The sequence below is a fragment of the Lagenorhynchus albirostris genome, chromosome 4 (assembly GCF_949774975.1).
Source record: "Lagenorhynchus albirostris chromosome 4, mLagAlb1.1, whole genome shotgun sequence".
In the NCBI taxonomy this organism is placed as follows: domain Eukaryota; kingdom Metazoa; phylum Chordata; class Mammalia; order Artiodactyla; family Delphinidae; genus Lagenorhynchus; species Lagenorhynchus albirostris.
The window spans coordinates 85,891,172-85,915,798 of record NC_083098.1 but is presented as its reverse complement, the minus strand read 5'-3'; the positions used below and the strand labels follow the sequence as shown (position 1 = coordinate 85,915,798).

Genomic DNA, 24,627 nt, shown 5'->3' with positions numbered 1-24,627 from the left:
ACAACCAGTGAGGGATAAAGTAATAAATAAAATCATCATTTTAGAAAGGAGGAAATTTATCTCACCACAAGAATGTAATAAAAAAGGGAAACAGTTGAGATTCCAACACAGCTTTTCTGACTCCAAACTCCATTTTTTTTAATCCTACACTACTTTTTCATAAAAGTTCAGAACAGATTGTTTGATGTTTCTTTTTCTTCGTCATTACTTTGAAAGGGTCAATTCTGACATTTGATTTCCATTTCCTGACAAGCCACGTATCCTTTTCCTCCTCCCCTCCCTTCCTCTTTTCCTGCCATTTTCATTTCTTGCATTTATAAGGCAATAGATGATAGTTTTTCATGATGTGCTGGAGATGGTATATTGTATTGAAAATGCCATACAAATAAAATTATAAGTAGTCACCGGTGGAAACCTACACTGGAAAATATGATTTCAGCTGTAGTTCTATGTTTTTTAAAATGCAATTTTTCCTGATCACTACTTAGAGCCACAGAAACAGATGGCCACATTTGCTTTATTTGTTGCTAGTTTTTATGCTTCCTTTTCTCATATACATTTATGGTGACCAAGTTTACTTTTAAAAACATATGCTAAGAAGAATGACATATTTTTCAGATTGAAGTTGTCTAGGAAAAAAGTATACTTAAGAAACAGTCTGTAAAATTAAAAGAGGCAGATTTATCTCCTAGAAACCCCATTCTCTGATAAGGCTATTTTATCTCCAAAGCTTTCTGGCCTGTCTAGCTCCCATTCCCAGCCAATAAATGCCAAACTCCTTAGCTTGGTGGTCAAGGGCCTTGCCCATCTGGTCTCAGATGATTTTTCACACTTTTCCCTCTAATTCCAAGGTTTTGTGTTCTCTTCTCCAACAAAATAGGACTGTTTATTTTTATGACATAGTCAAGCTTTCCTCTTTTTGCTCACCTCTGTTTCTTTTACCTGAACAGTTTTTTCTTTCTTTACTTAAGTAAAGCATTTATTCCATCTCTCCTAGCTCAAATACCACCTCTTCCAGAAAGCTTTCCTGGATTGGATTTGCTCTCACACCTCTAGACCTCACCAGTTTATCACTTCTTTAGGACACTTATACTACATCTTTTACTTTATTCTGCCCAAATTCAGAGAACCATTTTAAGGCTATTCGTTTTTTTAAAATGAATGCGTCAAAACACTTTGAATGAAAGCAGTAGCAATAGTTTCTGTTAAGGGTATAATGGTAAAAGGTTGCAGACAGGTGGGCTGCAGACTTTTAAAATTTGTCAACCATAGTGTTTGAAGCAAAGCAATTCCAGCTGAATGCCTGCATGTACACTGTGTTCCCCAGCGTCCCCACTCCCTGTTGCCTTCCACCTGGCATTTCACATATATATATTCACTGCCTGACCTCAAGTTCAATGCTGCATGTGGCTAATTACTCGATACATACCAGGTCCAAGTCATGGCTCTGTCATTTCCTAGCTAGTTGTCTCGGGTTAGAAGTAAGAGCTCTGTTAATATCTTTGAATGGCCTTTGTATTTGAGATGGGCCTTATGCAAAGAAACAGGTATGTTTTTGCACATGGACATGGGTCAGAGATTCCTGGAATGCACTGGAAAACAAGCATATTTATTATTGAACTGAAAGAACTCCCTGCAAAACTGCCTTCAACTTATCTCTAGGACTTAGTAACAGAAGTGACCCCTTGCTGCTGTGAATCAAGAGGCTGGACTGGGTTGGAGGAGGGTTGGCAAATGGATGCAGTCAGTACCACCCTCCTGTGTCCTGTGCCCATGCCAGACCTCATTACCTATGACATCACCGCTGAGCCCAGACAGGGCCTTGTAACTCTATTCACCACTAAGTGCTAGATTTCTGCTCCCAATAGATCAGAGTTGACAAAAGAGAGAAGTCAGGGTGAAAAATAATTTGGCACCTCACAGTTAGAAGAACGTTGGGGTGCTGCTTTAGTCAAAAATGGAAGACTTGAAAAAAAAAAAAAGGAAGACTTGAATCTACTCAAGGTTAGTAAGAAGTGAAACCGTGTATCCAAAATTAGGAAATGCTATAAATGTTGCTGTTTGTTTATTGGTTGCCCTCCTAAGTGCTTTTGATCATTTCAAATGCCTGAACGATGGGCATTAGCTCCATTTTATGGTTGTGGAAATAGGGCTTGGATGTTAAGTAAACTGGCCCAAGACTCCAGGCTCACAGTACGCTGTGTGCTGAGACCCCGCCCAGCTCTATCTGACTTGGGGCTTCCCTCTTTGCACGAGGTCACGTGGCTCCCAGATCATGCTCTAGGCATGTAAGTTAGTTATTACGACAACAATTTCTGCTATAATTAACATTCTACTTAAATATAAAGTGGGTCACGTTCCTTCTTATTCTCCGGAACTGTCGCCTTGTTCTACCCTCCTTCCATACTTGGGGTTAGCTGCATCGCTAACTACAGGCTCCTACTCTGGGGGATGTGTGAACAAGATTTGCTCCCGCAGAGAAATCAGCATACAGGAAGTAGCAAAGGATAAAGGAGAAAAGGCCGGGGTCAGGTCAAGAGCTTCCCACATCGTCTCTTTCCAGTCCTACAGGAACAAGATAGAAGCCTTAAGGAGGTCCTAGAAGCCAAAGGAGATAATCAAGAGAAGACTGAGAGTGAAGTGGAATGCTGAAAAAATAGGAAACACATTTGCAGTTGGACTAACATTGATTATCTTAAAATGTCCGCATGGTTAAATAACATTCATGAACTCTCATCTTGCTTCTAACGTCTTATAACTTAAAGCAGTTTTATGCCCGTGTCTTGGATTCTGTATAAAGTTTTGGTAGATGTCTGATGTCAATCTAGATCACCTGCGAGGCTTGAGGAGTTGTTCCGTGATTGCTGAATTCCAGGATTTAGTGAGCTTTCTAAATCAGGAATTGGTATTTATTGTATGTGTTAGTAGTTTTGCTGCTGCTACTGAAGTGGGTGATAGTTATGTCTCTGAGCATCTTATTTCACAAAACGCCGGCTAGATATGGCTGCTTAAGAACCATATGAGGCAGCCAGAGGCCAAGGGTCCAGATTCCTTCCCAAGCAAAGGATGCTCAAGAGTTGACCTCCAGAAGAGATACAAAGTCTCAGTCCTAGACTGCCACACTGTTCCTTATAGAAGAGTCATAATTTTGTGACCTTCTCTCCCCCTCACGTTTCTCCCTGGAGGTTTGTTAAGTTTAAAAATTCTAGACAGATCATAAAATGTTTGAAAAATAATTATAAGTGGTTCTTTATTCACATTTCTTTGAATCTAAAGGTCATCCTTGATCATTCTCTCTCACTCATACTCTACCTTCCATCTGTTTGTGAGTCCTGTTGGTTCTGTTTCCAAAATATGTCTTGAGTCCATCTGCTTCTACCTAATTCTCACTGTCACTATCCTGATCCAAGCCACCATCACAATGGCCTCCTAACTGGAGAACTGGTCTCTTGTTCCCACCTCTGACTCCAGTATTCCTTTCTCTATTTAATGGTCAGAGTGACTGAGTAAAGAATTCAATCATGTAACTCCACTACCTAACCCACCAATAGTTCCCCATGATATTTAGAAAAAAGTACAGGGGCTTCCCTGGTGGTGCAGTGGTTGAGAATCTGCCTGCCAATGCAGGGGACATGGGTTCGAGCCCTGGTCTGGGAAGATCCCACATGCCGCGGAGCAACTAGGCCCGTGAGCCACAATTACTGAGCCTCCGCATATGGAGCCTGTGCTCCGCAACAAGAGAGGCCACGATAGTGAGAGGCCCGCACACTGCGATGAAGAGTGGCCCCCACTTGCCACAACTAGAGAAAGCCCTTGCACAGAAACGAAGACCCAACACAGCCATAAATAAATAAAATTTAAAAAAAAGTACAGCACCTTACCATAGCCTTCAAGGCCTTGAGAAATCTGTCACTTGCCTTTATCTTGAGCCATTTTCTACCTGACTCTCTCTGCTCTACCCACAGAGATACTCTTTTCCTTCCTTTGCACAAGCTTTTCTCCTAACTTGTGCCATGGCTGACTCATTTGGGTCTCAGTTTTAGTGTTAATAGAGGCCTATTGACTACACATTCTAAAGTAAGTCCCTTGCCCACGAGCCTTTCTCTCCCACATTACCTTGTTCCCTTCCTTCATGGCACTTAGCCATACTGTGTAATTACACATTTCGCTGGTTTCCTTATTTGCTTATTGCCTGTCTTCTCTACTAGATTGTGAACCCTATGAGGGCAGAGACCGTGTCTGGTTGGTTCACCATGAAGACTAAGTACTTACTCTTTCCCAGGAGCTGACCCTCTGGGGGGTTCTCTGTGTAATTAATCTTTGTCTTGGGTCAGTGTGCCACGCAAAGATGAGTTTCTATTAGGTATGGGCATAAGCTCCTGCCTATCCATTGCCACCTTCACCAGAACTGGGTTTCATCTATGAAAGAGGACATGATATTGTGTGAATGCCAGGGCGCTGTTCTCCTGCAGCTTTCATATCTCTGTGTTTCAAACTCAGGCCAAGCACCACAGGCATATCCTATGACAAGACTGGAAGTATTGCTGGCGTCAGAATCCCTGGGTCTTAACCCCACCTCCTCCACTGACGGGCCATGGACTTTGTGCAAGCTATGTAACTTCCAAAATTTTACCTCTTAAAACTGTCTTTAGGGACACTAAATGTGTCTAAATTCTGTTTAAATGTTTAGATGTTTAAATGTTTAATATCTAAATTCAAATGAAATTCTTAGCTTAATACACAGTAAGCACCTAAATGATATTTGTTACAGTAGAAGCTGAATAAATATTTGTTCAATGAATGAATGAATAAATTTCTTAGCCTCTCAGACTTCAGTTTCATCACCTGTAAATAAAGAGGTTTAACAGGATGATAACTTTCCAGTCTGTGGATTTCGTTATGAGGATGTTAATAGTTGTGATAATTTTTGGTTATTATTTTGATTTTTTTTCAGGATTATTATGATAATGATAAAATGATAAAAAGGAATGATATAAAGTCAAATTCTAAACTGAAATAAAGCAAGTTGAACAAAAAACTGAATAGAAATGAAAATGTTTTAAAAATCACCCTAAATCCAATGATAACCTGGTCTTTGATTTAAAGTATGTCTGTCGTCAGCACAGGGCTTGCAGCTTCTCTGAGGGTCTTTAACATCTCCAGGACAGTAATTAATCATTTCGTGTAGGTATCTCTTCGGCAATGAACATGAACACTTCTTTTCAGACGTCTGTTTGCATATGCTGCCCTTGGCCTTGGAATATGAAACCATTAAGAAAATACAAGCCAGGTCCTCTGCTAAAGTCAATAAAAAAGCATTTGGTTGAAGGTGTGCATATTTAAGAGACTACACTCATCTTTTAACTGATTGTCTTAATAGTATTGCTTCTAAATAATTGTTAAGTCAAAGAACAATTGGTAAGAATTAATATCCAGAATATATAGTGGATTTCTACAAATCAATTTTTTAAAAAAAGACAACCCAGTAGAAAAATGGCCTGACAATGTGAATAGGCAATTTACAGAGGAGGGAACTTGAATAGCCATTTGACATATGAAAAGATGGGCAACTCACTAGCAACTAGGGAAAGGCAGACTTTTTAATTAATTTATTTATTTTATTTTATTTTTATTTTTGGGTGCATTGGGTCTTCATTGCTGCGCACAGGCTTTCTCTAGTTGCGGTGAATGGGAGCTACTCTTCGTTGCGGTGTGTGTGCTTCTCATTGCGGTGGCTTCTCTTTTTGTGGAGCACAGGGTCTAGGCACGGGGGCTCAGTAATTGTGGCGCTTAGTTGCTCCGCGGCATGTGGGATCTTCCTGGACCGGGGATCAAACCCATGTCCCCTGCATTGGCAGGCGGATTCTTAACCACTGCGCCACCAGGGAAGTCCCAGGAAAGGCAGATTAAAGCGAGAAAAATAACATATCACACTGTAGATTAGCGAAATTTAAGAGCTTGGTAACATCAGGATTGGTGAGGATGTGAGGAAACAGGATCATAAGCATGCAGGTGGGAGTATAAATTGGCCCAGTGGCAGCAGAATGTGGCCATGTGCGTACAGCTGGAGATGTGAATACCCTTAACCCAGCAATTCCATTTCTAGGGATACATCATGGACATGTGCATGAAGAGACAAGTATAAGGGTGTTGCTGCTATGGCAAAAAAAAAAAGGGGGGGTGTCTAAATTTCCATCAAAAAGGGAAGAGATAATTAAATTGTGCAATAATCATGCAACTTAATACAATTGAATACCATTCAGCAGTTAAAACAACACAGTACTGAATATAAAAAAGCAATTTCTAAAAGAATATATACACTATGACACCATGTAGGAAAAAATGTAAAAGTACAAAATGCTACCTTATATTGTTTGTGGATTGATACCTATGTGGTTAATATATAAAAACAGAGGCGGGGGAAGATACACCCAGTGCAGGATGGTGGTTACCTCTGGGGATGGAGGGGAAGAGCGCTATAAGTAACACTTTACTTCTTTTAAAAAAATGGACATATGTGCAAAATATTTAAAACTGTTAAAACTGAGTGGTAACTACCTGTGTATCTGTCATATTATTCTGTTTAAGTTTTTTGAAGTATTTTATAATTAAGGAGAAAACCTTAGAAAACAAGAATGCCATACGTAATAAAAAGTTCAGTATCAGGGCTTCCCTGGTGGCGCAGTGGTTGAGAGTCCGCCTGCCGATGCAGGGGACACGGGTTCGTGCTCCGGTCCGGGAAGATCCCGCATGCCGCAGAGCGGCTGGGCCCGTAAGCCATGGCCGCTCAGCCTGCACGTCCGGAGCCTGTGCTCCGCAGCGGGAGGGGCCGCAGCGGTGAGAGGCCCGCGTACCGCAAAAAAAAAAAAAAAAAAAAGTCCAGTATCAGATTCTACTCCTTTGTACATTAGTGATCATCTTTTACCCTTCAGTGGGTAATTTCTACTTGGCCTTTGGGTGTGTCCTTAAGCCCTTCAGCCTCATATGCTGCTTGCAAGTCTTAGACCACTCCCCATCTCCACCCCCCGCCCCCCAACGCCTTCTCTGCATGCTTTCTTAGCAGCTCCTCTTTTCCTTCTAGTGGCACTTCTCACTTGGTCATGCAGTTTTCTGTTTGCTTGCTGTATGGGCCCACTGGACCCTATGACATTCCTCTGGGGGGGGGGTGGCTTGTTTACTGTAGCACCCCTAGGGACAGGTGTGTGAATGTGTGCAATAGATATTTATCAAGTGACACCGCGAATTAATGGGGATACTTCAGTGGCTTAAGTTCCATTGCTGTGCACATGGTGGGCCAGGGTTGGATACCTGAAATCACTGCTGGTTGGATTAAAACTATAAAGCAGCATTTGCTGGCCCAGAGGAGCCCTGTGCCTCTTTCTTGGATTTGGCCAGCTGTGGGCCCTTGGAGAGAAAGGGCACGGTGATGTTTTTCACATAAGGAAACCTTGTCCTGGATCCACTGATACATCCAACCCAAGAATCAGATTCTCATTAAGCTGTGCAGGGGCCATACCCCATCCAGCTGAATTTCCTGGGCACTGGGAGGTCAGGGTCCCCAGCCCATCAGCCAGGCCAGCTTTTCACAGGGAGGACCCCTGCTCCCACCTCCCCAACACCCAACAGCCCAGTCCATGCTTTGTTCTGGCTTCAGGTTGGGTCTGTCTTGCCAGCCCCCAGCGTGGCCTCATTGGGAAGCCTGCTGCAGCCTCACTTCCTTCTTACTAGCCCCTGGCCCAGCTGGACCCTTGGGAAGGGCCCTGCTGCCTTAGCCTCAAAGAGAACTAGCTTTTCTTCCTTCCCTTTCTCTCTTATTCATTTGTTGATTCATTAAAATCTGCTGCCATCTCAAGCTCACATCCATCTAGTCTAGCGGGCATTGGCTCAGCCCCTGGCTCTAAGAGAGAGGCAGAACTTCTGCCCTGACAGAGTCCGCTGCTGGCTGCAAGCTGGTGGCTGTCTCGAAAACCTCTCTTGGCCAGACTAGATACCCGAAATCTTAGAGCACAAAGCGGTGTTGATAGCGCTTAGGGCCATTTGCTTTCCTGACATTGCAGAGAGCCTCAGCTCTACCCAAGTAAGACCTTGGGTGATGATTGATTTTACATTGCTCAACCTCTGCTTCCTTGCTTGCAAAATAATAAATAACAGCTTGCAGCAGACTTTTGAGATATTTAGGGTAATAAAGTGGTTAAGTTGACATAGTGCTTGAGCCCGAATCCTGGTTCTTGCCCCTTCAGTTTCCCCATCCTAAACAGGGTAATCCCGGTCCCAGCCTCATGCATTGTAAATGCTTAGAACAAATGCCTGATCCCTAAAGAGCGCGATGCAAAGGTTTGCTGGTGTTAGCAGCGTCAGGTAGACAGTAAGCACTCAATACACATCATGTTCTATTACTATTATTAGTACTTGTCTTAGTCTGTTTGAGATGCTATAACAAAAATGTACAAAACAAAATATGTATATATATATACACACACACAGAGACTGGGTTGCTTATAAACGGTAGCAATTTATTTCTCACAGTTCTGGAGGCTGGCAAGTCCCAGATCAAGGTGCTGGCAGATTCGGCTTCCTAGTTCATAGACGGCTGTCTTTTTGCTGTATCCTCACGTGGTGGAAGGGAAGAAAGATCTCTCTGGAGTCTCTTTTATAAGGGCATTAATCCCATTCATGAGGGCTTCACCTTCATGACCTAATCATCACCAAAGGCCCTGGGGGATTGTTTTTTTTTTTAATACATTTATTTATTTATTTAATTTTGGCTGCGTTGGGTCTTCGCTGCTGCGCGCGGGCTTTCTCTAGTTGCGGTGAGCGGAGGCTCCTCTTTGTTGTGGTGCACGGGCTTCTCATTGCGGTGGCTTCTCTTGTTGCGGAGCACGGGCTCTGCAGGCTTCAGTAGTTGTGGCGCGAGGGCTCATTAGTTGTAGCTTGCAGGCCCTAGAGTGCAGGGTCAGTAGTTGTGGCGCACGGGCTTACTTGCTCCACGGCATGTGGGGTCTTCCCAGACCAGGGTTGGAACCCATGCCCCCTGCATTGGCCGGCGGATTCTTAACCACTGTGCCACCAGGGAAGTCTGGGATTGGGTTTTAACATAGGAATTTTGGGAGGATGCAAACATTCATTCTATAGCATTCTGTCTCTGATCCCCCTAAATTCATGTCTTTCTTATATGCAAAATACATTCATTACATCCCACCATCAACTCAAAAGTCTAAAGTCCAAAGCCTCATCTAAATATCATCTAAATCAGGTATGGGTGAGAGTCAAGATATGATTCAACCTGAGGCAAATTCTCTCTAGCTGTGAACCTGTGAAATCAAACAAGTTACGTATTTCTGGAGTACAATGGTGGGCCAGGCGTAGGATAGACAATCCTATTCCAAAAGAGAGAAATCAAGAGAGAAGAAGGTGATAGGGCCCAAGTAAGTCGAAACTACAAGGCAAACTCCATGAGACCTTAAGCCTTTAGCATAATCCTCTTTGGCTTGATTCTCTGCCCGTCAGCCCCACTGGGGCACAGGTCCCACCTTCTGGACACAGTGGGGCAGAAGTTCTGCCCTTACAGCTTTTCAGGGAGGGGTCTGACCCCCAGGGCTCTGGGAGGTCCAGCCCCCATGGCTTTGGAGTTGTGAGCATTAATGAGAATATATGAAAGCACTTGGCGTGTAACACGTGTTCAGTGGATGTTGTTCCTTCCTGACCCTCGATCTTGGAGAAGGAGTACCTCAAACAGGAGGCAGGTGACCCCTCCTCCACTGTACTGTAGGCATTTGTTCTTGCCATCTTTTCCCCTGAGGCAAGAAACCAACTGTAGGTTGGAAAAGTTCCAAGTTGGCACCCTTGAGACCTTGAGACTGGGGAGCAGGTATGTTTCATTTCTACCTTGACCCTGAGCTAAGGCTGCCAGGAACAAACTCATCATGGGCATTTAATTTAGTACATATTCCATAGCGTTCCTGAGGGAAGGTTGGAAGGGACCTTGGAGATCATGAGTCTAACCTCCAAAATTTAGAAGGTGAAAACAGGTCCAGAGATTCAACATGAGCCGCCAGTCGTGGGCAAGTAGAAGTTAGCTGTGCCCACCTGGACGCCCAGCCCCCTGTTCCTCGTGGGCTGTCTCTGAAGCCACATTGCCTCCGCAGACAGAAAGGCTCCAAAGGGCTGGGTGCAAATCAATCTGGCCACTTTAGATAAATTCTGACCATCACCTGAAGGTTGAATTTATCTTCACCTCACTCAGAGCATAACCTCTACCATGTTTGAAAAACTCCAGGTGAGGAGAGCCGTGTTCAGGCTTCTCCACTTACAAGCAAGAAACGGAAGGTGATTCCAACACAAATGGAAAAGAGAAGCCATTTCCTCCTTCTTGTATCTTCTCAGCCTTTGCATTTCCTGTCAAAGCCAACATAAGTTATGTACCTTCTCCAGCTGTGTATAGAGACCAGGAAGCAGGTGCTGGTTTATTTTAGAACGTATGCATTCCTTTGCTAAGGAGTGAGCCCAGAGAGACTGTTTAATCTTAAAGTTTTTAGAGGGGCATGGACCTAAGAACATAGCACGTGGATCTTAGCTTCTGGAAAGTATACTCGTTCGGTGCACCTGAGCATTGTGACGAGCAGAGTCAGGTACACGCCTCTTGGGGAGGTGTGAGTGTACATGGCTCGGTGGACTTTTTATCGGAATCTCAAGCTCTGGTGAGGAAACAGATACGGACTCTTTTGCATGACTGTGCAGAGTGCGTGGCTCTGTACCAGGCACAGGTATCCGACATGGAAGAGTCACTCTGCCCCTTTCTGGGTGCTTGCTGTGCAGTTCTGATCCAAAATACGGAAGCACACACACAAAATACTGAGAGCATTGACAGAGAGTTTCACTGATGTTTAAAACTTGGTTTTTTTCAGGGGTTTTTAAAGAGCAGGTTTAGGTTCACAGCAAAATTGAGCAGAAGGTATTTCCCATATAACCTCCCCCCACCCACCAAATGCATAGCCTGCCACGTTATCAACATCCCTATCCCTCACCAGAATGGTACATTTGTAACAGTTGGCAAACCTTCACTGACACATCATTATCACCCAAAGTCCATAGCTTACATTAGGATTCACTCTTGGTGTCGTACATTGTATGGGTTTGGACAAACGTATGTATATGCATACATACATCCATAATGATGGATATATATCCATCATTATAATACCATACAAAGTACTGTCACTGCCCTAAAAGTCCTCTGTGCTCTGCCTACTCACCCCTTCTCTCCCACCCCCAACCGCAGGCAACCACTGATCTTTTTACTGTCTCCATAGTTCTGCCTTTTCCGGAATGCCATATATAGTTGGAATCATGCTGTATGTCGTGTTTTCAGATTGACTTCCTTCACTTAGTAATGTACATTCAAGGTTCCTCCATGTCTTTTCATGGCTTGGTCACTCATTTCTTCTTAGCACTGAATCATATTCCATTGTTTCTATGTACCACAGTTTATGTATCCATTTACCTCCTAAAGGACATCTTGGTTTATTCCAAGTTTTGGTAATCATGAATGAAGATGCTCTAAACAGCGGTGTGCAGGTTTTTGTGTGGACATGAATTTTCAACTCAGTTGGGTAAATAACAAGGAGTGCGATTGCTGGATTGAAGCATAACACTTTAAAGAACTGGATGAAATTGAACAAATAAATTGTTTTAGAAGTGAGAAATCACTCTAATCAAGGGTAAACTAAACCACCTTTTTTTGGGGAAAAAAGGAAATTATGATTTAGTATGAAAGAAGGGGAAAAGGAAGCTTTGGTCTGATTTTTATTCACTAATAGATTTGACCAGGAAACAGGAATTGACATTTTTCAGTCTAATTTTTTAAGGAAAAACATAACTTTCAGTGTAGGAAAAAAAAAAGTTATTTTCTGGTGAAATTAGTGCTATGCTAAGTGGTGTTTTTCATGTTCCTATTATAAATTATAATTAAAATATCTGAGTTGAAAGCTAAGCATCTCTGTTTAGTTTTAACACAGGGTGAGGATATCAAAAATCTTTTGACTCCAAATTTTCACTGTGTTTTCTTTTATGAGCTCTTTGCCACTGGGTTTTTCCATGAATTTGAAACATGTGTGTGCAATACTTTGGAAAGATTATTTGCTTAAACTTTATAGACTGAGCTAAAAATAGAGAAACACTGTTTCTATTTTTGGAATGTCTTACCAGCTAGAAAGTGAACACAGTTACTGTATATATTAAGCAAAATATTGAGATGAGAACAGATATTTCAATAGCAAAATATATTAATTTAGCTGCTTTTGAAATGTCACAGTGAAACGAATTGATTGTTATTTCTACTGAAGAGAGAAGTTTGCGTCATAAAGTAAATTCTGTTCTAGTAAGACTGCTGAGTGCAGAAAGAAAAAATGGCAACCCCAAAATGTTCACTGGTGTGAACTTTATTTTGGGGGGGATTTGTACTCTCTGGTTCCCTCTAGAGCTCTAGAGTTACAAGTTCAATGGCTCCCTTTTTACACTGCAGAGACTTCTCAGGATTTCTAGCTGGGCTTCATCCAGTTTTTATTTATTTATTTATTTTTGGCTGTGCCTCACCGCTTGCAGGACCTTAGTTCCCCGACGAGGGAATTGAACCTGGGCCCCTGGAAGTGAAAGCGCCGAGTCCTAACCACTGGACAGCCAGGGAATTCCCAGCCAGCTTTTAATTTTGCAATGTAGTGAAGGTGGCTGGAGCTTGAGAACACTAAAAATGTTCTTGTGAAATTTGTTTACTGTTACTCTGGCTAACAAACTACAACTTGATGCACAAAATCAAAACATGACATCAGAGACCTTAATTTAAACGTTGACACAGCTCTATCAAAGTAGAGTGTTCTTCAGCTAACTCCCTGAATTTACTGTCTACCTCCAAATAAGTCTTCACAAAATGTATCTTTCCACTCTGTACTTTCACTTATTCACCAATTTATTGAGCATTCTTTGCTTTCAGGTTGGTCTTCAAATAGTCTTGCCACCCAAAGACTCCATTTTGAATCTGGCATCATTTAAAATATGAGTACAAGTGTGTGCTTGAGAGAAAGCAAGAGATGTAGACAGGTAATGAGACACAGTATGTGTGGGGAAGAGAAAAGCGAGATGAGCAGTGTGAATGAGCAGGATCCATTTCTTAGTGAGGAATATCGGAACTCTCTGAAAGTGTGACAGGCTAGTAATGCTTGTGCACACCAAGTCTCTGCCCAGAATGACAGGAATTTACCAGCGAAACTTGGGTGATTCATGGCATGGCTTATAGAACGAAAGTAACAAATGGAGCACAGTCATACCGCTAGAGATAGCAACCCATAAAAAGGGAGAGGAAAATACTGAGATATGTCAGGGGGCCCACCCGTGCCAGAATTAGTTTTGGCTAACGCACAATCTCTTCTTTGCTCTCAACTGTTTGTCTATAAACCCAGCCATGAACTTGAGATCTCCAGCCCATCACTTCTGTTCTGTTTCTGTATTTACAATAGTCATACTGTATTAGGGGTCTCCAGAAAATCAGAACCAATAGGATATATTAGAGAGAGATATGTAAGAGGAGATTTATTATAGTAATTGGCTCATGTGGTTATGGAGACCAAGAAGTCCCATGATCTGCCATCTGCAAGCTGGAGAACCAGGAAAGCCAGTGGTGTATTTCAGTATAAGTCTGAAGGCTTGAGAATCGGGAGGGCTGATGGTGTAAGTCCTGGTCTGAGTCTAAAGGCCTGAGAACCAGCAGCACTGATCTCTGATGGCAGGAGAAGATGGCGGTCTCAGCTCAAGCAGAACGAGAGAGAGAGAGAGAGAGAGAGAGAGAGAGAGAGAGAGAGAGAGAGAGAGAGAGCTTTCTCTCTTCCTCCACCTTTTTGTTCTATTCAGAACCTCAATGGATGGGATAATGTCCACCAAACATTGATGAGCGTGATCTTCTTTACTCAGTTGACCAGTTCAAATGCTAATCTCTTCCAGAGACACCCTCACAGACACACCAGAAATAATGTTGACCAGCTATCTGGGCAGCCCTTAGTGACACATGAAGATTAACCGTCACACATACCCATCATTAACCTACGACAATCACTGCTACTGCTGCTACTGAAGTTTCTTCTTCTCCTCCTCCTCCTCCCCCTCCCCCTCCCCTCCCCTTCCCATCCTCCTCCCCTCCCCCTCCCCTCCCCCTCCTTCTTCTCCTCCTTCTTCTTCTTCCCCTCCCCCTCCTCGTCCTCCTCCTCCTCCTATAGCTAACATCTGCTAACATTTCCTAAGCACCTACTGTGTGCAAGGATTCAGTCTGAGTGCTTTATATGCATCCCATTTAATCCTGAAACTAGCCCTTTGAAGTGTGGGTTCCATTATTATACAAGCTTAGGGAGATAATTTATGTAAAGTCATTAAACCATCATCACATAGAGGGATTTTAAAAATTGAGATATAAGTCACATGCCATGAAATTTGGGGGTTTAGTATATCCACAAAGTTGTGTAACCATAACATAACCACTATCTAATTCCAAAATATTTTCATCACCTCTAAAAGAAACCTCATACTCTTTAGCAGTCACTCTCCATGTTTCCTGCTCCCCAGTCCCTGGAAACTACGAATCTTTCTGTCTCTTTTGATTTGTCTATTCTGGACATTTCTTATAAATGGAACTATACAATATATGGTATTTTGTGTCTGGCTTCTTTCTCTTAGCATAATGTTTTCAAGGTCCATTTACGTTGTAGCATGCATTGGTACTTTATCACTTTTTATGACCAAATAATATTCTGTTGTGTGGGTACACTATCCATTCATCAGTCGATGGACATTTGGGTTGTTTCCACTTTTTAGCCATTATGAATAATGCTATTGTGAACATTCATTACAATTGTTTTCATAGACATATGTTTTCAATTCATACAGAGGGACTTTTTTCATGACTTTTTTGGATTTGATAGTATCTCAGCAAATATTTTTTCTGGGGACTTCCCTCGTGGCGCAGTGGATAAGACTCCGTGCTCCCAATGCAGGGGTCCAGGGTTCGAACCTTGGTAAGGGAACTAGATCCCACGTGCATGCCGCAACTAAGAGTTCTCATGACACAGCTGAGGAGCCTGCCTGCCGCAACTAAGACCCGGTGCAACCAAATAAATATTAAAATATATATTTTTTTTCTGGAAACAAATTTTTATGCCAGTGAGGATGACTGCACACCCCCAAACTACCATTTACTAAAATGCTGTCTCTGCAATGTGAGCTCGATTTCTATTCTATCTGTCCTGGTAAGGCTTGATTTTCAGAGATGAGCACCAATCCTTCACGCCAGCTGGTCCTTCCTCCTGGAAACCCCGCTCCCTCATCTCCATCTGTAAAAGTCCTGATGTCTTCCAGCCAGGATGCCGGCTCTTCCTTTGCCGCCGGAAGTTATCTTTCGTTCCTTTGGGACTCGGTGGAGCTTCTCTTGGCACTTTTCACTCTTCCCTGCTACGCTGTGTGCCTATGCTTCAGGGATGATCATCTTTGCTATTCCTTGCTAGGACACGTGTTTGCTTTACACAATAGGTGCTAATGAATATTCACGAACTGAGTAGATTCTTGACCAGTTGCTGTGATATCGTGATTTACAACAGGAAATATATTTTTGGGCTTTGTCCCCCTTTCCCCCCCCCCCAAAACAGAGCTCCTAAAACCCTTGGAATTTCCTGCGAAGAGAACAATGGAGGTGTCTTTTGTTATGTTAATCAGTTGACTTTTGGAAAGCCCCTAGGTCTCTTTAGCATGCAGGTTGGTTGCTACGGGAACCAACCTTGTGATTAGAGGGTTGAAACCTTCAGTCCCACCCCCTGAACCCGGAGGAAGGGAGAGGGGCGGGAGAGTGAGTTCAATTGCCAAAGGCCAATGATGTAATCAATCATGCCTATGTATGAAGCCTCCATAAAAACCCAAAAGGATGGGGTTTGGAGAGCTTTGGGGTTGGTAAACAGGTGGATTTGAGGAGAGGTATTTGAGAAAGAGCATGTTCCCCCCGCCGCACCTTGTTCCCCATAACTTGCCCTGTGCATCTTTCATTCTGCTGTTCCTGAGTTATATCCTTTTATAATAAACTGGTGATCTAGTAAGTAAAACGTTTCCCTGAGTTCTGTGAGCTACTCTAGCAAATTAATTGAAGCCAAGGATGGGGTCGTTGGAACCAGTTGGTCAGAGGCACAGGTGACACCCTGGACTTGGGATTGGTGTCTGAAGTTGGGAGGGAGGGCAGTCTTGTAGGACTGAGCCCATATTCTTTGGGATCTGATACAATCTCCAGGTAGATAGTGTCAGAATTGAGTTGAATTGTAGGACATTTAGCTGGTGTCCCAGAATAGCATGGTGATGTGGGAAGAAAAGCCAAAACAAAACACATTGTAACTGCTGTTAGAATCCTAGTTACCAAGTGGTTGTGATTCACTTGAAACCAAGTCCAGTTTCCTTGTGGAGTTGGTGTCACAATGGTTCTATTTTTAACCAGGTCTTGTGGTGGGGAGGAACAGGCTGCAGAGTGAGGTCATGCTTCCTACCTCTGCGCCCTCCACATTTCAGTTGGTGGAGAGCAGCCTGTCAGCATCTCCTGAACTCTCAGGAGGTATTACTGTTCTTGACCCTTGCTCCTCTTCAAAGGAGGAACACAGAAGGGCAGGAGTGTCAGATTTATTCGGGAGTTATGGTCAGGCTTAGTAGATGAGCACCTCTTCCAGTTCCTGGGTTGACCCCCCTTTTTAGTCCTCCTTTAATGTCTCAGGAAAACTGATGGTGAGACATTAAAGCTTCCTTTTAAAGTTACTTAGTCTCAGATTTTCTGTAGATCCTACTTATTTAGATCTCTGCAGTCCTATTCAGATAGGCCTATTGCTCTCCACAGAGCAGCTGTTTTTTTTTTTTTTAAACAAGGGATCTAGAACTATGCAAGTGGTTCTCAATCCTGGCTGATAATCAGAATCTCTCTCTCTCTCTCTCTCTCTCTCTCTCTCTCTCACACACACACACACGCACACACACACGATACACACTCCTCCAAGCTCACACATTTTGCTTGGCTGGGTGGAGTGTTTTAATAATTGAGCATGCATTCTCCAAGATGCCACAGTTCATTCATTCCTTATTGTCTCACACCTGGCCCTCTGCACACATTTATATGACCTACCTGCTCTTTGAGGTCTCTGAGCATTCCACCCTGCCACAGAGCAGCCATATCATCTGCCCTCCTTCCTCACCCACTCACCTTGTCATCACAGGTAACTCTGATAGAAAATCAGGGCTGGGAGCCATCAGCATCTTTGAGCAATGATTATTCTGTCTGTAAGCGTTCTTGATGCTGGCTGAAAAAGAATCAATGGGGAGCTATTGAAAATTACCCATGACTGTACGGTCCTTCCCTGGGGAAATATACAGTTTCTTAGAGAAGGATACATTTTTCAGATGGGAGAAATAGATTTTAAGGAAAATTGTTTTGAATGTGAGATCTGTTAGATTGTCTGATGTAAAAGTTTCCCTTTAATGAACTTCCAGATTACAACAGAATTTCTGTTGGCAAGCTACATGTTGGCAGGGAATGAAGAACTTTCATGTAATATTTAGTGTTAGAGCCCCATACGTTACTATCAAGTCCACCCACTCGAAAGGTTCTTACTTTCCCATTAAATGAGTGATTCTGCCCAGATCAGGCAGGGAGACCTGGAGCAGATGGAGATGGAGACCTTAGTCTAAAATCATGTAAGGTTTAGGCAAGTGCAAACCAGAAACTGCAGGAGACTCCACACTGATGTGTATATACATGGAGAATTGGGTCCAGGTTTAGTTATTTAATAATTAATTAATTAATTTTTGGCTGCATTGGGTCTTCATTGCTGTGCACCGGGTTTTCTCTAATTGCGACAAGCGTGGGCTACCCTTCATTGCGGTCATTGCGGTGGCTTGGCTTCTCTTGTTGTGGAGCACAGGCTCTAGGCGCACAGACTTCAGTAGTTGTGGCACATGGGCTCCATAGTTGTGGCTCGCGGGCTCTAGAGCGCAGGTTCAGTAGTTGTGGCACACGGGCTTAGTTGCTCCGCGGCATGTGGGATCTTCCCAGACCAGGGCTCAAACCCGTGTCCTCTGCATTGGCAGGAGGATTCTTAACCACTGTGCCACCAGGGAAGTCCAGGGGTCCAGGTTAAAACAATGAAGCCTGGATGTCCCTACTTCACCTGTCATATTTTAAGTGTCATATTCAGGATTTAGTCTTAACCTTTTTTTGTGTGCAAGAAGTGTAATTTTCCTTCTAAATTTAATGTAATTTTTCTTTTTTGCCTTCTTACCTCCTGCTGAAGAAGTAGAAAGTTTATCTCAGTCAGTTGGAGGTAATTCAGGTTTCTGTAGTCCATTTCGGGTTCCCCTCATCCTTTCCCCTGAGTTGCTTCTCAGTCCTGGGCATTTTCGTAGAGCTCAGGCTAGGGATTGGAGTGATGGTGTGTGATGACATTTGTCAACCGTCCAGCTTATCATGCCTGGTCCTCAGCTGCCCAGCCACTCCCATCACAACGGTGTTGCTTCCCCGTAGTTCTCCAGGTCTCCCTCTGCTGAGCTAGTTCACGCCATCGCAAGGACGAAGGACAGTTTTAGCTGTTCTCTCAAGGGGCTGTTGGTCTGTTACATTGTTTTAAGGCCAATGTCAGTGGATCTCATATACTAGTGCATTTCAAACTTTATGTATATCCTAGCCACCTGAAGTCATGGTAAAATGAAGGTTCTGACTCCGTAGGACGGGGTATTAGGGCAGGGTCTGAGAGTCTGCATTTCTAACAATTGCCAGGTGATGCCAAGGCAGCTGGTCCATGAATCACACTTTGAGTAGCGAGGCTGTAGTGGCCATAAAGGCTCTTACTTTGAGGGAGCTCTCAGCCTCTATCTCTTCCGCTTGCTTGGGGAAGTAATGTGATAACAGAGAAAGATTTGGTTAAATGGCTGCAAATGCACTCCCATTTTCCACCTCTTAATTTCTTTTGGGAACATCACTGCTGAAAAGAATGAAAGAATAGCACTTCCCTAAGATGCTCTGAAGGCCCTTTTCGAGTACCCAGGTAGGCTTTGTTAGAATGCTATCACTCTTGACTTTCACCATGCCTTTATCATTTATCTTGTTCCCATGTACCCTACCTGGGAGGAGAAAAAAAGATGACACCCCTCCCTCCACCATGGTCCTCTCTTGGTATTTATGTCCTTGTGTAATCCCCTCACCTTGAGTGTGGACTAGACTGAATGTGGCAGAAGTCTTGGGATGTCACTTCTGAGATTAGTTTATAAAACCATTGACTTCCTTCTTGGACACGTGCTTTTTCTTGGATCACTTGTGCTAGGGGATGCAGGCTGCCATATTGTGAGCAGCCCTATGGGCAGATCCACATGCTGCAGGAAGAAACTGAGGCCTGAAGTCCAAGAGCCTGCAAGGAACTGAATCCTGGGAACAACCATGAGCTTGAAAGTGGGTCCTTCAGTCCCAGTCTGGAGATGACTGCAGCCCCGGCTAACAGACCTTGAGTCAGAGGGACCAGCTAAGATACTCCCCGGATTTTTGACCCACAGAAACAGTTGTTTCCAGCTTCATAGTTTTGGGGTAATTTGTTATGCAGCAATAGATAACGAATATACCCACCTAACTCAGATGCCAGGCATTTGGGGAACTTCATTAAAATGTCCTACTGGCCTGTCATGAAGATAAGGCACAATTAATATGACAAGAGGAAAGAAGCAAAATTATGGGGTTAGGGTGGCTATTTGGCTTGAGGAACTCAGTGAGTGGCTCCCACATGACACATATATTTACACATTGGTTATTAATGTGTCCTTTGGCCTTTTTTTATTTTTCCAAAGTGCAACTCTTGGGTGTCTGAGTTCGAAACTCAGCTTAACCTCTGTAGCTATAAACTGACTACACTGCTTATCATCTTGCCTTGGGAGAGAAGAAAACTGGTGAAACCAACATTTCTCACGTTGCTGAAACCTCCCAGCTGGCAGGAACTGAAGGTTCTTTTTCCACCGCCCCTTTTCTAGTCTCAACAGCTGAGTTTTCTGGCTCCAAGAAAACCACCTTTGATTATATAAAGGTATTAGGAGTTAGGGGAACACTAGCCCTTTTGTTACCAGCAATCCGGAGCGTTTAGGAAGAAACGCTGCGGGGGCGACAGTAACCCCTGGAACGCTGGGCGGGCTTTGTGTTCGCTCCAACTCTGGGGCTTTTACCGAACCTCAAGGAGAGGAATTCTTAGTTTTCTGAAAGTTGGGCGAAACGGACCCCAGAGGCCTAGAAAGCCGCGTCCCTAGCCCTTAGGGCTTACGACTCCTCCCCCAGTAGCCGCGCAGCCGGGGGCGTCCCGAAGGAGGGCGACCCCCGCGGGTCCCAACTTCCCGCCGCGAGCCGAGCGTGGGGGGTGGGCGGGGTGGGGGCGGGGTCGGCCGCGCTCCCTCCCCTCCGCTCCCCTCCCCCACTCTCCCCACCCACTTCCCTTTCTCGGCCGGGCAGCCCTGCGGGCGCGACCTCTCGGGGCAGTGACGAGCGGGGAGGAGCCCGCCGCCGCCCGCCGCCGCCGCCGCCGCCGCCGCCGCCGCCGCCGCCGCCGCCGCCGCCGCCGCCGCCGCCGCCGCCGCCGCCGCCGCCGCCGCCGCCGCCGCCGCCGCCGCGGGGGGAGCCATGCCCGGGCCCCGCCGCGCCCCGAGCCCGCCCCCGGCTGCCCGCCGCCCCTCGGGCCGGCGGCGAGAGTGAGCCGGAGCTGCGGGCGACGAGCCTCCGCCCGGCCCGCGATGTCACCATTGTTCAGCTGGGTGGCCAAGGTAGGCGGCGTCGGGGCCGGGTCGGGACGGCGCCCTTTACAGTAGCTGACGGCCCGGGAGCCGGCGTCCGGGCAGGCGCGGCTTGGGGAACCTTGGTAACCGTCGGGCCGCGGGGAGTCCGGAGCACGGAGAGCGCCCGCGGCCTTGGGGGGGAATCCGACCGCGGCGGGGGCGCCCCGCTGCCCGAGGACGCCCCGCTGCCTGAGGACCGCTGCCGGAGAGCGGCCAAGGCGGCCCGGGCCGTTCACCAGGTGGTTCTCATTCATTAGCCTTTCTTCCCCGTGGGGCGAACGGGCCAGTGGCGTCACGCCCATTTCACAGGTGGGGAGAGTGAGGCTCGACGCAGGGCGCGTGGGCTTCTCCGGCTCCCGAAGTCCCCCCACCCTCACGCCGCGGATTCACCGCGAGGTGTTTCTCGGCGGCGGGACCTCGCGCGTCAGCCTCCCGGGTACAGGTTTGTGCTCGGTTGTCTGGGATAGTGCCCTGAGGATTCCCGAAGGCTGAACTTGGTGCGCTTAGAGGATGTCTGTCTTTTGTTTTTAACTCGCTGGTTTCCAGGGGCAAGTTTTGGAGTCTGAATTTTAGTACATGTGCTGCCGAAGCGAGCACGGAGTCTGAATTTTAAACGTAAGTTCTTTCTATTTCCTGAAAGTTTATTTTCAGAACGTTGGCGCCTTCAGAATCACTAAGCGTTACGTGTCCGGGCCAATTCTGCTATCGCAAAAATGAAGGGATTGGAGTGGATTTCTAGAGTTCTCATCAGTTTGAGAAGGCAGTAATAGAATAATATCCTCCCGGAGTACCAGGTGTTTGTGTGTTTTGAATGATGCAGCTCTCAAAGCTTCCACAGGTCGGCGGGTTAATGGGGCACCCTCCTCGCGCCCCACAGGCTCCTCTCTTTGCCAGCCCCTTCGCAGAGCTCGCTCTTGGTGTATGGCAGGTTGGTTGAGCAAAAAACTCATAATGGGAGAACCTGTTAGCCGTTCTGTGACCCTTTACAAATAATAGGTGGTATCTCTAGTTATGATGCAGCGCTTTTGGAGTGTTAAAGTACATTTTTATAAATACCTATTTATGAGACAGATAAAGCTTTGCCTATCATTTAAGTGGTAATAAACTGGAGACACAGAAACCGGATAACACTAGTTACTAAACGGGCACTACCCATCCTCACCAGAATCTTCACTCCCTGAGACATAGCTAGTAGTAAAGTGAAGTGACTTTCAAACAGGTTGTGAGTTGTTATAAGGTAGTTTTGAACTGAAGAAAAATTAATAATGCCCAGGTTTTATGGCTTGAAGTGATAGCTAATTGGCTTTTATAAATAATGCTAAAATTTAAGAATGTTATATAGTTTAAAAAGTAATTCAGGGTGTGTATATTACTCGGTTGAGGATTTGAGTCTCCTTTTGTTATACACTGCAAGGCCAAAAGGAGGAAAAAAATAGACTCATTGTGTTGTTTTATTCGAAAATCAAGAGGTAAATCTAAGAAAACCTTACTGCTAGTAGTTTTATAGTTTTATTTACTTTCCTAAAACATATTTAATAAGATCCTTTTCACTTATAGGAGTGAGGTGGACTTCTGTTTACATTGGCCTACAGAGGTGACAGTGAAAACAGCAAGCCAAAGCCTTACTTAAAAAAGAAATCAAGGATTGTCAGCTTTCTGCAACTGGCAATACTTTTGAAAAGCTCATGTAAAAAATGAACATGTTGATAACTTGATCTGAGTTCTGAATCATGTTATTCCAAATTTGTTTAAACTACAGAACAACAACAAAAAACTATGAAATGTTTTTCCAGTAAAGTTATGTCAGTTGTCAGCATAATTTTAAAAAGTGTAGTTCTTTTGTATTTCATTTTTTCTAGGTGTTGTGCTATTGGAAATTACATCCTGTAATTGATTTTTGTAGACAGTGTGTTATTCTGTGAGAGCTTTTAGAATATGAAGGTACTCTTTGAAAGTTCATTTCTTGGGGTTATAGCTTGTAAGAGTGGCTTTCTGTGGAACCTGTTTGGTGTTCAGTTCAGAGACAAGTCATTAACACACTTTGCATTTTAGACGAGGAAATGTTTTAAAAGTATAAACAAGAGGCACAGATAATACACAGAACTGCATACTCCCAAAGTGCATTTATATTAGATTTTAGAATGACCCTTCAAGAACACATAAACGCATATGAGCACACACCTCACACAAACACTTGCACATCAAATTCCTGCTTTGACCTTTGTAAACTGCAGCCCAGCACCTGTTAGGGAAGAAAGGGAGTGGGTGTCACTTGATGCAGGTGGTTACCTGAACATTAACTTGTTTTTCTTGGGTGATGCATTAGTAGTGTGTGAATACTGAACATGTAATTTCATGGTGTAAGAATAAAGCCAAAATAAGGAAGAATTTTATTTCAAAGAGATTATCTGTTAAGGGAAAAATTAAGATACACTTTTTAAAATTAGATGTGTTCTGGAACATTAAGGCAGGTGTGCATTATATTAAAATGAGGCCAGGCTTATATAGGTGCGGTTTCTTGATTAGTCTTTCACTGGGGACACTGGAGTTTGTTTTTTGTTTTTTTTGTTTGTTTGTTTGTTTTTTTGCGGTATGCGGGCCTCTCACTGTTGTGGCCTCTCCCGTTGCGGAGCACAGGCTCCGGACGCGCAGGCTCAGCGGCCATGGCTCACGGGCATGTGGGATCTTTCCGGACCGGGGCACGAACCCGTGTCCCCTGCATCGGCAGGCATACTCTCAACCACTGCGCCACCAGGGAAGCCCTGTTTTTTTTTTAAATAAATTTATCTATTTATTTATGGCTGTGTTGGGTGTTCGTTGCTGCGCACGGGCTTTCTCTAGTTGTGGCAAGCGGGGGCTACTCTTCATTGCAGTGTGAGGGCTTCTCATTGCCGTGGCTTCTCTTGTTGGGGAGCACGGGCTCTAGGCGCATGGGCTTCAGTAGTTGTGGCACGTGGGCTCAGTAGTTGTGGCTTGAGGGCTCTAGAGCGTGGGCTCAGTAGTCGTGGCGCACAGGCTTAGTTGCTTCGCGGCATGTGGGATCTTCCTAGACCAGGGCTGGGAACCCCTGTTCCCTGCATTGGCAGGCGGATTCTTAACCACTGCGCCACCGGGGAAGTCCCAACAGTGGAGTTTTTACGTAGATTACAGTGTATAAATAAAAACAAGTTTCTCACGGTTTGTGATTTTAATACTAAGTCCACAGACATCCCTGGCGGTTCTGAGTATTTCTGTTGATCGTTTCTATGCCGCCACTTACGTATTGGTGAAGACTAACAGCAACAGAACTGCCAGGTAACTTTCTGAATGTCCTAGGATCTGCACCCGCCTGTAAAGATGATGGCTAACATTACTGCTAGTATCTCAAATTAGTGGATTTTAAAAATATCTGTGTCAGTTCATCAGATGAAATGGAAAATGGGACCTAAATATAGCTAAATTTACTGTGTTCTCAAATCCAAGTCCAGTTTCATATAGCTCATGCCTCGTATTAAGCTATTTTCCAGTGCTTACATATGTATTCAGCAGGTATTTAGTGGGTGCCTTCTGTGTACCAGGCACTGTTCATGCCCTGAAGGAGTTAGTTCATTTTGTGCCAAAGGTTTATCTTTTAAAAATGTGCGGGCCTTCCCTGATGGTCCACTGGTTAAGACTTGTGCTCCCAATGCAGGGGGCCCGGGTTTGATCCCCGGTCAGGGAAATCGATCCCACATGCCGCAACGAAGATCCCGCGTGCCTCAACCAAGACCCGGCGCAGCCAAATAAATAAAT

The 24,627-nt window shown here is 44.6% G+C and overlaps 1 protein-coding gene across 8 annotated transcripts in view; it reads left to right on the top strand.

Annotated features, from left to right (window-relative positions):
• The window catches only part of TBC1D1 (TBC1 domain family member 1), a 225,725-nt gene that overhangs the window by 67,512 nt on the left and 133,586 nt on the right, over nucleotides 1–24,627 (top strand). Inside the window, exon 1 of one of the 8 annotated variants that reach the window (XM_060148366.1) lies at nucleotides 20,723–20,844. The exons of the other annotated variants lie outside the window; for them this stretch is intronic. Within the exon in view, the coding sequence (XP_060004349.1) occupies nucleotides 20,815–20,844 (30 nt within the window). The 5' untranslated portion in view covers nucleotides 20,723–20,814. Of the gene's footprint in view, nucleotides 1–20,722; nucleotides 20,845–24,627 lie in introns of those variants that run through there. 8 annotated transcript variants of the gene reach the window in all.